The following is a 16,909-nucleotide window of genomic DNA, read 5'->3' on the forward strand; positions in this document are numbered from 1 at the left end:
AAGCCTACTTCATTCCATTACGCTGCTGCCACCATGTCTAGCTAATCAGGCTAAAAGGTATCTCATTGAATCTTTCTATTCTTGTCCCAAACAAAACCAAAGAGCAATCAATACACAGTAAATGTGTTAAGTGCAGAAAGATTACAAATACAAGGTATTATACTGCAAGGGACAGAAGTCATGTGCTTTGGGTTTTAATCTTACTGTCCTTAAATAATAGGGAAACAGCGTCGAACATAAAATTGATGCTATTACAAAAGTGATTTGTAAAAAGTGATTGCTGAAAATGAATTTTTCTTGACTGGTTCTTCTAAGTATATACCACATGTAAGTATCCGTCTATTTTAGAAAGAGGGGAAAAAAAAGTACCCCAGGAATGCCTACCTGCTTTCCGCAACTTAGAAATTTTAGTCATTTAAACAAAATTTCGTAGGGAGAAATGATCAACAGCACAAAAATACAAATCATCCCTTTAGCTGCTTAATCTGAATTGTCATTTATTATAGCCTTATATATTTTTACTATAATTGGGATTCTTGGGAAGTCAATAAGCAATGCTTTCATAAATCTTATCTTGTTATAACTGCTTAACAAGTGAAATATTTCCTCATTCCTCCATTTTTGCAGAAATTTTACTTCACATTTTTGAAAAAATACTTACACAAACTGTTCCTTTGAATTATCTTACATATCTGAATACTGTATTTATCACCCAGTACAGTAACTTGCACATAGTAACAAATTAATAATTTAAAATAAAATGTACACATTAAAAGGCAAGTGACTTATTTTCAACCTTTGGTTATTTTGGAATTAGTGTACCCACAATCCTTTAACTGGTATTAATTTTAACATTTTGCTAAATAGGGCAAAACTCTAATGCACCAGATTTACATAATGGCTTCTTTGGTACAGTGCCTGTTGAAATTATGTACTGAGCACGTTATGTGTTACCCGCCCCCCCCCCCCAACACACAAAAAAAGAGCAAGTAAGAAATCAGGAGGCTCTACAAAATAGCTTAGAAAAACAAGTTTTCTATTTATTTTAAAAATAAGTTTGTAGTTACTACATTGCAGGGACAGGAATTCTTACACATACATTCTAGTTTGTATAAAAGGATTCAAAGAATTATGCATCAAAACTAACATAGAAAGTGTCCACATAACAGTAAAGAAAGGTCCAATCAATATGTACAAAAAGAAAGGGCACTGCTATTCTGGTGTGAGACTGCCGTTTATAACATGATACTTCCAGGTTTCTGGAAGGAAAAAAACAAAAACCTCAATAAAGCTAAATAATTTGTCTTTAAACTCTGTTACTTATTACATACAACAGATTTGCTTGTGTTTAACATTGTTTTCTGTACAAAATAAGTATAAGTATAATTTTAATTTGAAAATGTGTCAGTTTCAACTTTAACCCTCTAGGTCAGTTACTTTTAAAAAATTGAGCTACATTCTACACGTCTAAATATCGTGTGACAGGATTTAACAGTTTTCTAAAAGATCTTTAATAAGACCTCATCTTCTTGCAGTTTTAATATGGTCCAAAAATGTAACTTTGTATTTTGCCTCAATTTATAGTTTATCATTGTGACTAATCAACACACACAATCTTAAAAGTCATGAGCATGTGTGTGCCTCTGTATCCTATCGTGTACTATATATCATCTCAAACCTATTCTCTTAGCTCCTTAAATGTAGAAACTCATAGCCACCCACTATTACGTATTTGGTTTGTGCCATATAAAGGTTAATTTCCTGATGATTTTATCTGCATTAAAAGAAGTACTTCAACACAGAGCTATCAAAACTAAAAATAATATATACTTATAGCTCATAATATTTTCTAATTGTTTTACTGTAGTGTGTACAAGATTTATCTCTGGAGCGCCAAAAGTGGTACTTACAGTCTTCTGACTCAATTTGACCTCTTCTTAGTTACTGTACATAGTACATCATTTGGAGTGCTTAGCTTAGTATAATTAAGAACATAAGTAGTTTCTTAGTAAATGTAATATTCAGTTCAAATCACTTGGAAATTTGGGGAACTTTGGAGAAGTGCAAGGAGGAAAGTAAGGAAAAGGTGTATTTTTCTAATTTTAATAGGAAAATCAATTCTCACCTAAACATAACTAAACCACATCACAACCTGTTATGTAAAAAGTACTTTCTTAGTATGGGGGTAATTCACAGAACGTATAAGTACTTCCCCTTTTATGACTCTACAACCATGTATTTCCTGCATATAAGAATGCTTATAGCCCTTTAAACACTCAAGTATCTTGGTCCTTTCAACCTACTCAAAAATTAACTTCAGGTGAATAAAAACATTCAGAATAACAATTTGCTTTTAGTTGACATTTGAGAGATACAAGCTATGTTTGTATAAAATGGAATGCTAGAATTAAACATCAGCAAGAAGAACTAATTTATATTATTAATCATATTTTAAAACATGTAAATGTGAATACAACATAAGCAAAATGTTATTTGAATATGTCTGTTAAAATGTCTGATTAATATACTACACTCCAGATAAGGGTCAGTTCTAGGTGTTAACACATATGTGCTGCATGAGGATCTTTTTGTAGACCAGTCTATCTTAACGCAATTCATTTCCAAGCGATACTAAATTCTGCCAAACTCGTATTTCAGATGTGACATGATCAAGCCCACAATTCTATACAGTTACTCTAATTAAATTTAAGGAGGAAGATAGTTTCATAATCATGTTAACAAAGAGCCTTCAAATTTGTGAAGCTGTGCCAATAATAAAAACAATGGAAACAAGACCAACAAATTTAAGCAGAAAACAGGATAAAATTTTAAGAAAGTATAGATCTATTGCCCAGAGTTATGAGACTGTAATTAGATTGAATGATTTATACTGCTCATTTGCAACATTTTATAATTTTATAAGATTTGATTGGGACTGGAGACTACCAGGTGGAGAGATTAGGTACTTAAAAATACAGAAATTGACTTATATTTTCCATGTATGTAATAAGTTATATTTCTGAAGCTTTCAATAAACTTGAGGTTTTTATTGCTCACCTAAGACTAACTGCCAAATTTTCTTTTGGCCTACAAAGAATACATACATGGTGTCACTGTCTTAAAGAGGATAATTTTTTCCAATACTTTTGATATCTGGTCAAACAGAAAAAAAATACGGTGATGACATAAATTTCTCAATTCAACTTTTGCAATGTATAGAAGCTAAATTATAAAAATATAAAATCTAAATATATCTGATATTACTAATACATTTTTAAATGTTTTAATTACAAAGAATCTGAATCCATGTCATTTTTGCTTTACTAAGAAACCAATGTCTAATAATGTCCAAATAAGGTCATAAATATACAGTGTCTTTAGAACAGAAATAATACATTTACTTGTTGCATGTAAGATGGTAATTACTCATTTCTTTGCTCAAGAGTTAGAACTAATCCATACATCATACTAGAGGTATATTCCACTCTAAGACTGTGTACGCTCTTCCTTTTTCTGTACACACCTTAAAACTGTACACTTATTTTTTACAAAAATGGATTTATAGTCTATTTTTTTTTCCAACACAATGCAGATAACATCAGGAAATTACATGTTTCAAACAGATTGCCTTCAAAAGCAACAAATTACTTTAATGACTTAAATTTCAAACATACACATTATTCTCAATAATGGTGTAACTGAAAGACTCATTTTACTATACAACCAAGCCATCCATTTCTGCATTATGAAGAGTTTAACTACTGACTTTTAATTATATAGTTAAATATATTTGTTAGAAAAAAATAAATATACAAAAAACCTGAAAAATTTGAAATTATTTTTCAACTGCAAAATCACAGCAATCCAGTTAAGATCTGGAAAATGGTTTACTTAATTTCACAGGAGGTTTTCTGTACAAATTTAGGTACAAATGATCTAAAAAGCCCAAATGCATCACTTTCCACTGTTCTTCAAGACAATTAAATGACGGCTAACATTTATCCCTACCAGAAATAAGTAAAGAAATAATTATGTAATGTATTTTGCCAAGGTTCAATTAAAGACTTTATTTTTCTACATCAGGGTCATGCTGATACAGATTTTCCCATCCTCACTTTTTAAAAATGTAGTATCTGAAAATTTTGGTTACATTTTTGTACCATACCAGTCCTCAGAAAATACTACATTCTTTAAACTTTTAAAAAAATGGACAATTTTTAAACAATAGAAATGGTATTTATGTTGGTTTTTAAGGTATAAAATAACTACTGTACCATAAACAAATAAATAACTGCTTTCCTTTTCCATAGCAGTACATATAGCAATACATTCTCCTAAGTCATATAGTTATCATTTACAATAGACAACTCAATTTTACTAATGATGCAAAAAATAATAGAATACAAGGCACAATCATTAAATGGAATTTTTCTTTAGGGTGTATATTGACATACCAGCGTGATAAGGATACCATAAAAAGTGCAGAAAAAACACAATGTGCAATGAGACCACTGTATAAAACATGATTGCATAAAAAGTGATTTGGCCTATTTTAACCTTTAATAATTGAAAATAACCAATCTTCCCCTTAAAATTAAACTATAAAGTATGACATTTTAAAATTATTTTTATTCTACCACTATCTAAAAAATCCTGAAAAAAGAATTTATACCTGGGTAATAGTATATAAGTATGTGTTTGTATATATATTTAATTATACCCATTTATCAATATATACACATACACACACAGACACATTTCTTTGTAAGTCATTTTAGCCTATTAGATATGTCTAAAGTTTAGAAACGACATTAATCCAGATCAACAAGTAAACATCAAATCCCATACCTTTTTCCTGTATTCTCCTTGAATCCTTTAACCACTTAAACATTTTCTCTAAAACATCTCTGTCAAAGGACCCACCAGTGCATTATTTTCTACTATTAAGTACCAAAAAAAGATACATCTCAGCATAACTCTTTTTAATAACGTGCTCTTTAGAATAATATATAGCCTTTCCAATATTGAAAAGTGTATGCTGTCCTGACAGTCAAAAACAGGCTTTCCACTGCACTGATTCTCAGTCTTTGGCACAATAAACAGAGATTGAGTGATTGATATAAGAATCAAGGTCTGAAAAATTAGACAGTCAAATGTTTTCCAATGTGGATATGTTTCCTTTCCATCAGTACATTTTCTCTTATGTTTGGCAGAAATGGAATACAGCAAAAGCCTCATCTAGATTCTTTGTAGATGAACAATCTATAGTTAAATTAAACTTTTCAGGGTTATCAAATGGTGGGAATTTTTATATTTATCTTTAGAGGAAACACACTTCTGAATTTACTGCTACTCTGGTAACATCTGTCTTCCTAGGGGCACGACCTTCTGTATCAATAGAAATGTACCTGGCTTGGTCAAAAATAATTCATTTTAACATGAAATGCTCTATCACTAGGAATATTATGCTCCTTAAGAGTATAGCAGAACTGTCTTTTCCAGAAATAAACTGGGAATTCATTATAGGTCCTCAATTTCTTTTGTTTCAAACAGTGAATGAAATGAATGTTGAAATGCATAACCTATCTAAAGGCAATAAATAGCAAACATTTAAAATATATATGTATATATTTATATATATATATTCATTTAAAGAAGTGAAGTGTCTTGTAAGTTTGTTTGTTTGTGGTTTTTTTTTTGTTTTTTTGTTTTTTTTTTTGCAAATCAAAACATTCCCTAATCCACCATAGCAGCAAGGAAGCAGAAGCCTTAGTTCTACGTATTCCTTAACTGTACCTGCTTTATGATTTTGAAGTAAAATATTTTGGTACAAGTTACCAACCAATTAAATTAGCTTTTGCTTTTTCAGTCAACTTTCGGACTCGTCCTCTACTAGAAGTTCCAAAAGTCAAAGAGGTGTCTTCGAACAACAGCTGCCTTTGCTCCTCTTCAGAATCATCCTCATTATAGAAAGCTGTCCTTCGACCTTGGTTTCTAGTTCTCATGTGGGGTTCAGAGCCTTTAAGTTCCTCAAACTCTTCTTCCTCATCCATAGGATCATCTGTCTTTTTTCGGTTACTTCTCCTTAGCATTTTAACACTTGTAGGAACTATGAGATCTGAATCTAGTTTTTGTGTCTTCATCTTCCTTTTCGGTTTTCTGCCTCCACGACTTTTTTTCTGTAACAGATCCTCCTTTACAGTATTAGTTTCAGAAAGAAAACTGCATGTTGAAGAAGGAACTACTTCGTCTCTGATTGAATGTACATTATTTTGCTCTGAGTTTTCTGGCTTTGCATACTGTAGTTTTTTGGGCTTTCTACCCCTTTTCTTGTGTATAACTTCACCACTATTGGTGTTAACTTCTACCTTAGGCTTCCTTCCAGGTCCTCTCTTTACAAGTTTAGATGGCTGCCCTCCATGGCCATTTACTTGAATGCTTCCTGGTACAAGAGCATTGTTCCTGCAATCTGCTAAAAAGGAACAACAGTACACTTAACATAGGGAATTGCTTTTTTTATTTGACTCTCAAACTAGTCATAAGGACACTGCTAGACTTACGTAAGCACGTAATTCTAATTTTTGTTTTTACTAAAATGAGAAAAGGAACTAACAGAAGGCTAAAGTTTAATGATATTATCTTCTACCTAAAACTCACAGAGGAAGAAAGACCCTTAATGAAATCATTAATGACCTCACATGAGAGAAATGACACTCAGCAAATAACCTGTTAACATTGTAAATTATGATATAGCTGACATCAGCCAAGGTTTCTTAGCACTATTACCTTTACTACATGTTCTAATATATGAACACTGTTTCGATTACACAAAATGACCATATTCACTTGTATAGAGCTTAGCAACCACAAAGAACTTTACTGCTTACCTCATTAACAAGTTTTCAGTATTCCTACCTTTAAGCAGCTCAATCATGGAAAATGATGTTAGTATAAAATCCATGACCTTTTAACTTGGTAATCTGAATACATAGTAAGCATAACATCTCCTTCCACTTACCTCTAATAACTTTTTCTACTAGGGATGGAAGAAAAAGGGATATCAAGACTGGAATGTTTCTAGCTCTTATTTGATTCCTTTTTGGATACGATCATCATACCCTCTCTGGTATCAGAGAAGAGTTTACAATTTAAATATTTGCTTATGTTCCTCAGAGGTAAGAAGAATTTCCTCTCCTAATCCTACTACAAAAGAGGTTTTTGAGTACATCTATTAGAATAATTTATATCAATTATTCCCCATTAAAACTACCATGCCTTTGACATTCTTCCTCTATCCTAACTACAACACTAGAAATCAGTTACTCTCGGTTATGAACTATGTTCTCAGAATAGTTTAAAAAAGATGAAGTAAACAACTAAACAGTAGTTTCCTTCACAGGCTCTTTGAAACGGTCCTATATCCTTACGTAATTGAATGGCAAACAATTGATTTATTATCATAAGCAGTACTGAATCCATGTATCAATCAAATCTATTATGTATGCCATTATAATTGCAACAAACTCCAAGATAAAGGCTATTGTGCTTTATAAAAAAAATATAAAATTCTAGAGATCAAACTCTAAATCTATCTAGAGACCATGGTGAACTGCCTTTCTGTGTTAAAAATAAATGCTATTACCCCTTTAGATGAAGGAAAAGATGACAAACATGTATTACTACTACCTTTGTTCTTCTAAAGTTCTTAAGTTTTTTTGTTTGGTTGTGGTGGGTGATCTACACTGCAATATTCTAAAGAAAATACATAAAGAGATGAACACTGCTTTTAAAGAGAATGCTTCCTCATAATGATATCTGTATAGCTTTGAATTATACTTCATATATATCAAGAAAAAAATCAAGAGGTCACAAGAGGCCAGAGCCAGAAGCAAAGGGAAAAGACAAAGCCCTCATTTCCTGACCCCCATGATACAAATAATTTTCTTTAGTGGTTTTCTGGCTTAAGGAGGGGAGTGGGAAGAGGGGAGAAATGTGTGTGAGTGTGAATAAAGTAATTAAGTATCTTCTAACACACAATTACACTTAACCTGTCTGAGGATTCTGTATATCTTACTTGTTTTACATTAAGACTGCTGACAAGGTTGTAAATAACCAGTCCACATACTCACTATAGAAATTCTACAGCTTGGCTTCAAGGACTCCATGAATTTCTTGAAATGTCCAAATTTTGTGTGAATATGCCTATGGGCATTTTCTGGGGAAAGGACTACAGGCTTCATCAACTTTGCAAAGCAATGCATTAAGTAAAAAGGTTAAGAATGAATGTAACACTCTTTATATGGGCCTGTGTTCAGTATGGTAGTTATTAACCATGTGGCTACTGAGCAATTGAAACAGCTATGCAATTGAGGAACTGAATTTTTAATTTAAATGTGAATACTGAAGCACTGTACATTTTGAATATTGATTACAGGTTGAAATGACAGTATTTTTGATATGATGGAATAAATTATTAAAATTAGTAATTTTACCTGTTTGTTATTATTAGATGTAGTAGCTACTAGAAAACTTAAAATAATATACATGATTTATAGTGGTTTATATTATATTTCCACTGGACAGAATTGCCTCTTGATTCTAACAGTTAATCCAGGTGTCAATGTTTATGTAATAAGTCATCATTAATGACTTATTAGCTAATTATATTTCTATACTGCACTGGTAATTCATATATTTGTGATACGCAAAACTTATAAATCAAATTGGTTACTGGACCCCCTATTGTAATGCTAGAACCAATTCACTATGTACATCTGATTTCCGTAGGGTTCAAAGTGACAGAAGCAAGGCCTATATACTATACAAAAAACTTTGAATTTAGTTCAGAAAGGAAGAATAATAAAAATGTAAAACACTGATATACAAAGTCATTTGCTTCTTTATTCACTTACTGACCACTATATAGTAAGTATAAGTGACTGAAAAAGTAATTAAACCCAGAAGTTCAGATTCTACTGGATACAAATACATGTAAAAAATAATACTCTAATAAGTGTTACCACAAAAAGCAATGAACAGGGTGTTCTGGGAACATAAAAGAAGTGCTTGATTCTGTCTAAAGAACCCAAGAAGAGGCTTCCTGGAGTGGATAATATTTCAAAGTGGAACTTGAAAGGTAATAGGAAACCATTAAATTGGGAGGGAAAAAAAGACATTCCAAAGAAGGAAGAAAAGGACAATGATATTTCAGAGACTTCAAGTGGTATAGGATACCTGGGACATAAAAAGGAGAGGGAAAAGTAAAGAAAGCTGGAATGTTAGGCAGCAGCCAAGTAATGAAGAGTCTTATATAATAAGCAAAAACATTAAAATCTGACTCCATGGATGATTTGAATGCAGGGAAGGATTTCAACTGTGTGTGTGTGTGTGGACATGCATGCATTTGTGCTAAAGATAAATGATCAGAAAGATCACTTTTACACAATGTGGAAGACGTATTGGGTAAGGAAGAGTTGAGAATCAAGACAGCAAGACCAGTTAGAAAACTAGAATAGTCCAGGTGAGAAATTATGTAGGCCTGAATTAAAAACATGGAAGTGAGAGGAACCGATTTTAGAGAAATTAAGGAGGCAGAAATAACAGAAACTAATGACTGTGAGGTAGATCTGGAAGAGAAGGCTAGATGACTCCCTGACTTTAAGCTTACATAGAGGGGTATATCCCAATGCCATTATACATATAAAAGGACATTTCAGTAGAAATATTAAATTTTGAGAGGTTTCTGAGGAGAACATTGAAGAGGAAATTGTTTAGGCATACGTTGGAAGCTGTGATACAAAATGCTTCTTCTTGAACTGCTCACTGCCAATAAGCCATAATTGTTTTAACACATCATAGGGTGTACTATATCAGTTTCTTTCTCCATCGTTCAAACATAAAGCCTTTAAAATGAAAATCTGCAGATGAGAGAATTTGGAAGCCTAAAAGTTTTATGGCAGAACAAAGGTCGGGCTGTGGACAACCCTGATGAGTTAACATTTAGTGAAGGGCAGGGCAGTGTGCTGAATTTTGTGATGTAAGAACAACTTAATTTTTCTAAAAAGGAAAGGCGTCTACATTTGGTTAAGTATATCTAATTTAATTTAAACTACCTGAAAATACTTTTTAAGGTTTTGTAATAATGAAGTCAGGAATTAGTTAACTTACATCAGTAAAAGCCTTTGATTCTAGAATTTGTTTTTATTTCCATAAAGCAAGTTTTTCTTGGCTCTTAAAATTTAATGACAATACAGTTTGCTTTGGGCACAAAGCTGCAAATCAAAAGATGTCTCACTGAATGTACCAACTAATACAGAATGTGACTTTTAAATGAGCAACCTAACAAAAAGTGGATATAAATGCTACCTCCACAAAAAGCATCATTCTTAAGAAATACCTACTTTATCTTGGAAGATACAAATAATACCTTACCTTGCTCCATGACGGGTGATGACTTTGAAAGAGTGGATGTTTTTGAGAGTACAGATGATTTCACTTTACGTTTGACTGGCTTTTCCTTTTCTGTGTTTTCTTTTGCAGAATTATTCCTAGTGCCATGACTAATACTGGACTGACCAGGACTTGAAAGAGTATTCAAGGTTTTGGAATGTTTCACAGAATTTTCTAGAACTGAAACACATACACACACACACACACACACACAATTAAAAGCTAAATTATCTAACCTATAAATAAGCAAGGAGGTTGGGATTACTTGTAATTTGAACTGCTTGAATTAGCGAAAGGATAAAACCTAGGAGTTGCTTAATGCTTTCTTAGGAAATCTACTTTCAAACAGGAAAAAGGAATACACAAATAAACTCTTTTAACAGTTTCAGACCTTTCTGATGATGTCCAGTAACTTCAAGATTATGAAGGCAAGCCATAGCAAATTGTTAGCAAGTCTGGGTACTAGGATTTTAATCCAGGCAGTTTGGATCAGAGTTACCATTTTTAAGTATTCTATGCTAACATTACTAAACCTCATTTTCTTTTTCTTATTAAAAGCAAAAACAAATAAGCAAAAAAGAGCAAAACCAACACTTTCTGCTGGAATTTACAAAATCTCATATATTTCATTTGGCAAAATAAAAGCTAAATTTAAAAATCATATATACTTCAATTTAGAAACTGTAAATGATTCTTACTTGTTTTCCCTGGCATTGCAGATGTATTAGCTTTTGAAATTAAAGCCTTTGCTGCAGAAGAAGTAGATGGCTGCTCAGTGGTAACTGGATCTACAACCACTCGATTGCTTCTGGTTCGAACTACAGAACTGGATTCTGTTTTACCATTTATCTGAGTGGCATTATGCCTCGGTGGTATTGATCGTGTAGGTGTAGAGAATGGAGAGGTAGAGATATCTGACTTTAGCTGGGGTTTTAAGGTCCTTTTTTTCCTTTCAGGGCTGTAAATAAAATAATATCATTAGTCATTCCTATAGCTCTATGAGGATAAATAGTTTTATAATACTGTTGGATTCAATATTTGTACTATTATGAAATATGTTAAAATATGAGATTTGTAGTGGATTTCATATGGTTGTGAGCCTTTGAAAGTGAATATTTAGTGAAGGATTGCCATAAATGCTACAGTTATATGACAGAAAGCATGATGCCATCACTATCCTAAAAATGCTGTTTTACTGTATAGATTTAGCAGTTTGAATTTAAGCACTTACACTAGTATAGCTTTAGTTAAAAGATTAAAAATCCTCCACATCATAGGAACTTGCATGTCAAATATATCATTCTGCAATATAGGGAATAGTAAAGGAAGTATTAAAAAACACCGAGTTCTATCATTTAGATGACAAAGTTATAGATCAGTTGATGTTTTTTAAAATAAATCATATACCTTGATGCAGCACTACTGGAAACAGAGCTGCTTCTGTTTCTTTTCTTCCTCCTTTTGGTTATTGTATTTCTTTTATGAAAACGAAGAGCAGATTTATAATCTGATAAAACTGAACTAATGTGTTCTTCAAAGAAAGCAGACAGGCGCAAACTCATGCTGTAAATCTACGATAAGAAAAAAAGTGTTTAAATGTGGAAAGGAAAATGCCTGCTCAGTAAATATTAACATATAACTTAAGTATTTTCTTTAGCAAAAAGTTTCAACAATTTAAACATTATATTTTTCCAATCTCTTTAGATGAAGAGTAAAACTAAAGCCTTTTTACATTTAAACTGTATTTTTTGTAAGTTTTATTTTTAATTTTTGAGAGAGAGAGAGAGAATATGAATGAGAATCTTAACTAGGCTCCACATTCAGTGCAGAGCTCATCATAGCACTCAATCCCATGACCCTGGAATCATGATCTGAGCTGAAATCAAGAGTCATACACTCAACTGACTGAACCACCCAGGTGCCCTGACAATTAAACTATTTTTACATTTGGATTAGGAATCTTCCAAGGTTTCAGAGTCTAAGTTTTTATTTTTTTTTTGGGGGGGGGGGGTGGTTCGAGGAGCAGAGGGAGAGACAGAATCTTAAGCAGGCTCCATGCTCAACACTGAGCCATTATAATGCAGGGCTCGATCCTACAAACCTGGGATCATGACCTGAACCGAAATTGAGTTGAATGCTCAACCAAATGAGCCACCCAAGGGCCCCGGATTTCAGATTCTTAAATAAGAGCCCTAGTATCAATTCACACGGCCTATACAGACAAAATTCCTTTGAACTCTATCACACTGAAACTATCCCTGAGGTTGTGAACCTGTTACCTAGGACTATCATCTATATTTTTTCTTTTTTTAATTTCCTTTTTTTTTTTTTTTAACATTTATTTATTTGAGAGATAGAACGCGAGTGGGTGAGGGGCAGAGAGAGGAAGATACAGAATCTAAAGCAGGCCCCAGGCTCTGAGCTGTCAGCACAAAGCCTGATGCAGGACTCAAACTCATGAATTGTGAGATCATGACCAGAGCCAAAGTCAGACACTTAACCGACTGAGCCACCCAAGTGCCCCTATTCTTTTTCATTTCATTCCCATATATCACCCTTTTGTGATATCTTGTCTGCCCAAAGAGAGGTAAATGATATTTATAATTTTACTCATTTTTATAAATCATTCACAAAAATACCTTTCCATTAATGCAGAAAATAGCTGGAAAAGTTAAGCCCACATAGCCCTAATATATACCAGGACAATAAGTATGTGGTATGTGTTAAGGAAAAGTAACCATCCCTAAACATTAATGTCATCACTTTTATTTTATAGAAGGAAAGAAATAAAAATATGTGAATTCTTTTTTCCACTAGGATACCATTAAGAACATAATATAAATTTTGCTCTATATTTAATTAACAGAACATTTAGTTACTTAATATACTTTGCTACTAATTTCATTTAAATTAAACATAGACAAAACCAGTTTTAAGTATATACCCTTGATCTTTTGCTTGGTGTATAGGCTTTGGAATTGCTAAAAATAAGTCTGACATCTTTACATAATTCCATGGGTGACTCATAATTCCCAGCCTCTAAAGTTTCTCTAACAGTAGCAAAATCCATTGGAGTGTCAATGATGTCTCTGTAGTCCTAAAAGAAGAAAAACAGGTGGTATTACTATTAACATCACTACCACAAGGCATTAATACTTAGCACAGGGATTGACATACAGTTCCTGTGATGAGTATAAGTCCTAGAACTATTAATAATCCCTTACTTTCCTCATCAAGGCTTTTTTTTTTTTCCTAATAATTTTTATTTTTTTCATGCCCTCTCCCTTTTATTGCAGTCAACATAGGTTCTTCTCATTCAAGAAGCTATTAAGTTCTGCTGCTTTTTCTTGAGGAAGAGGTAAAGGGTAGAGTTTTTCTGGAAAAAGAGGATTAAGAGTACTGAAAAAAACCTTAGATCCACAACTAACAAATTTCATATAATAAAACTCAAAATTTTATACTAGCTATGAACTCTAAAGGCTCTGACATATATCTTTACAATAAGCAGATAAAAAATAAATAAAAAATAAAATAAGGAGATAAAACAATAGAGATACACTAATACCCCATTTGTGTGGAGGCCTGAATTCTAGTAACCTCAACTTTAGTACTACAATTGGGAACTCTGCATTAATCAGGAATTGTGAATGTAAATAGTTGTCACAAAGCCTATACACTTCATCAGACAAAGGAGAAGTGGAATCACCTAAAGTATCTACCTAGTCAACTGTGTATAAAATAAGGCAATAGATTAGAAGCAATAAAAACAGACAAGTGAAAGCAGAAAGAAACAGAAGGGTATAAAATTATTTGAATATGGTATCTTTTAAAAGAGAAAGAGTAATACATCTTTTCCATAGACCAGAAGTATGTAACTACATTTTTCAACACGTAGCTTGAGTTTGCACCATCAAGTTTAAATTATGATCAAGTATATTTGACCATAAGGGAAATAGCATTATTACCTTTTACAAATAGGGACAGTTTTATTTCTTCTGAAACAATCTATATGCCTTTTATTTCTTTTTCTTACCTTATTGCATTGGCTAGAATTTGCAGTACTATGTTGAAAAGCAGTGGTGAGAACAGGCATCTTTGCCTCATTCCCAATCTTAGGGGGAAAGCATTTGGTTTTTCATGATTAAGTATAATTTAGCTGTAGGTTTTTAAACAGATACTCTTTATCACGTTTTCAAAGTTCCCATTTATTCCTAGTTTACTTAAGAGTTTTTCTTTTTTTTTTTTTAATTATCATTAATGGTGGTTATCTTACATTATGTATTTGTCTGTATTGCATCCATTCATCACAGGACTAATTATGTAAATTTTATTTTCATATCTTTTGTATTCCTGATGCTCTGGTGATTTGGGATTCTTACAGACCTGAAGAGAGCCTGCCCCTCCCAGGACTAACCAATTCTTAGAGACAGACCAACCCTATGCCCCAAAGCCCACTGGAATTATTCAAATTAGCCAGTCCTAAAGTGTTTACCCTGCTCTGCCTTGCCTTTCTCATAAAAACCCCAATTAAGGCTCTGGCTTAAGCATTTCCTTGCTCCTGCCTTTTGCCATCTGACCAAAACCTGATGTTTCCCTTGTGGCTCTAAGTGGCATTCAGTGACACCATCTCTGGGACTTGTGAATGTAATAAATTTCCTTTTAAGCCCCATTCTCATTTCCTCTTATGGGAATGCTGACTGTACCATCTAATCCCATATCCGATATGTGCATTCTTAGAACAAATGTGTATTCTGTCAAATACTTTTTCATATGCATTGATACAATCATCTGACTTCTCTCCTTTAATATGATGAATTACACAGATTCATTTCTGAATATTGAATGAGCCTTACATCCCTGGATAAAAGCCCACTTGGTCATGGTATAATATCATTTGTATATATCACTGAATTCTATTTGCTGATATTTTATTGAGAATTTTTGCATTTTCTTTTGTATTTTTTTGGTCCAGTTTTAAAATCAGGATAATACTGGTTTCACAGAATGGGTGCAGAAGTAGTAGTAGTCCCTTCTCTGTCTTGTGAAAGAGACTATGTAGAATTTGTGTTAATTCTTTAAATTTTGGTAGAATTGTCCAGTGAAGATATTTGGACTTAAGACATTTCTTTTTTGAAAGCTTTTAATTACAAATTAAATTTCCTTACTAGTTACAGGGCTATTCAAATGATCTATTTTCTATTGGGGGAGTTGTGGGTAGTCTGTACTTTGAGAAATGGTCCATTTCACCTATGATGTCAAATCTGTATGTGTAGAGTTGCCTGTAGTATTTATTATCTTTTTGGTATCTGTATGGTCTGTAGTGATATCCTCTATTGCATTCCTGATATTAGCAACTTGTATCTTTTTTCTTAATAGAGATTTGTCACTTTTATAGATCTTTTCAAAGAACCAGATTTTTGGTTTTATGGATTTTCTTTATTGTTTTTGTTTTCAGTTGCATTGATTTCTTTTTATTATTTCCTTTCTTCTGCTCACTGTGGGTTAATTTTAATTTTTCTTGGTTCTTGAGGAGAGAGCTTGGATGACAGATTCAAGACTTTTTCTATTCTCATGTACTATTTTAGTGCTCTATGTTTTCCTCAATTTTTTAGCTTCATCCCACAAATTTTTATATTGTATTCATTTTCATTTATTAGTTCAATGTGTTTTATTTCCCATAAGACTTCTTTGATCTCACAGATTATTCAGAAATATATATTTATTTAGTCATCAATCAAGTGATTAGAGATTTTCCTGTTACTTTATTTCTGGTTTGATTCCACTGTGGCTGGAAAACACTCTGTAATGATTTCAATTACATCTGTCCTGCTGTTTTTTTACTTTTCTTCCCAATCTTCCTTGGTCACTTGAACAGATTCCATTTGATTTATGTACTGTGTTTATGACTGTAACTCTATGAATACACCTTTTAAGTGGTTGATCAGGTATTTATAATATATACAAAATTATCAAAATATACTGGTGTTACACACAAAATAAAGCAACCCATGGAATGGGAGAAGCTATTTGCAAATGACATATCCAATAAAGGATAGGATCCAAAATATATAAAGAACTTATAAAACACTCAAAAAACAATCTGATTTTAAAAATGGAAAAAAGCAGACACTTTTCCAAAGAAGACATACAGATAGCCAACAGATACGTGAAAAGATGCTCATCAATGAGATATCACCTCACACATGTCAGAATGGCTAAAATCAAAAATACAGGAAACAACAGGTGTTGGTGAGAAACAGGAACACTCCTGTGGAGAAACAGGAACACTCATGTACTGTTGGTGGGAATGCAAACTGGTGCAGCTACTTTGGGAAACAGTATGGAGGTTCCTCAAAAAGTTAAAAATAGAACTACTCTACAATCCAGCAATCACACTACTGGGTATTTACCCAAAGAACACGAATTCAAAAGGATATATGCACTCCTATGTGTATAGCAG

The 16,909-nt window shown here is 32.7% G+C and overlaps 1 protein-coding gene across 4 annotated transcripts in view; it reads right to left on the reverse strand.

Annotated features, from left to right (window-relative positions):
• Positions 1-1,015: 1,015 nt before the first annotated feature.
• LOC123608633 (pleckstrin homology domain interacting protein) overlaps positions 1,016-16,909 on the reverse strand; it is a 139,247-nt gene continuing 123,353 nt past the window's right edge. For 3 of the 4 annotated variants that reach the window (XM_045498836.1, XM_045498838.1, XM_045498839.1), the window contains 5 exons: positions 13,394-13,546; positions 11,857-12,020; positions 11,148-11,407; positions 10,432-10,629; positions 1,016-6,472 (listed from right to left, as the gene is read on the reverse strand). In XM_045498836.1, coding sequence (XP_045354792.1) covers positions 5,835-6,472; positions 10,432-10,629; positions 11,148-11,407; positions 11,857-12,020; positions 13,394-13,546 — 1,413 coding nt within the window. In that variant the 3' untranslated portion in view covers positions 1,016-5,834. The remainder of the gene's footprint in view (positions 6,473-10,431; positions 10,630-11,147; positions 11,408-11,856; positions 12,021-13,393; positions 13,547-16,909) is intronic. The other variant, XM_045498837.1, reaches the window with a different exon arrangement.

Source organism: Leopardus geoffroyi, chromosome B2 (genome assembly GCF_018350155.1).
Source record: "Leopardus geoffroyi isolate Oge1 chromosome B2, O.geoffroyi_Oge1_pat1.0, whole genome shotgun sequence".
NCBI classification, from domain to species: domain Eukaryota; kingdom Metazoa; phylum Chordata; class Mammalia; order Carnivora; family Felidae; genus Leopardus; species Leopardus geoffroyi.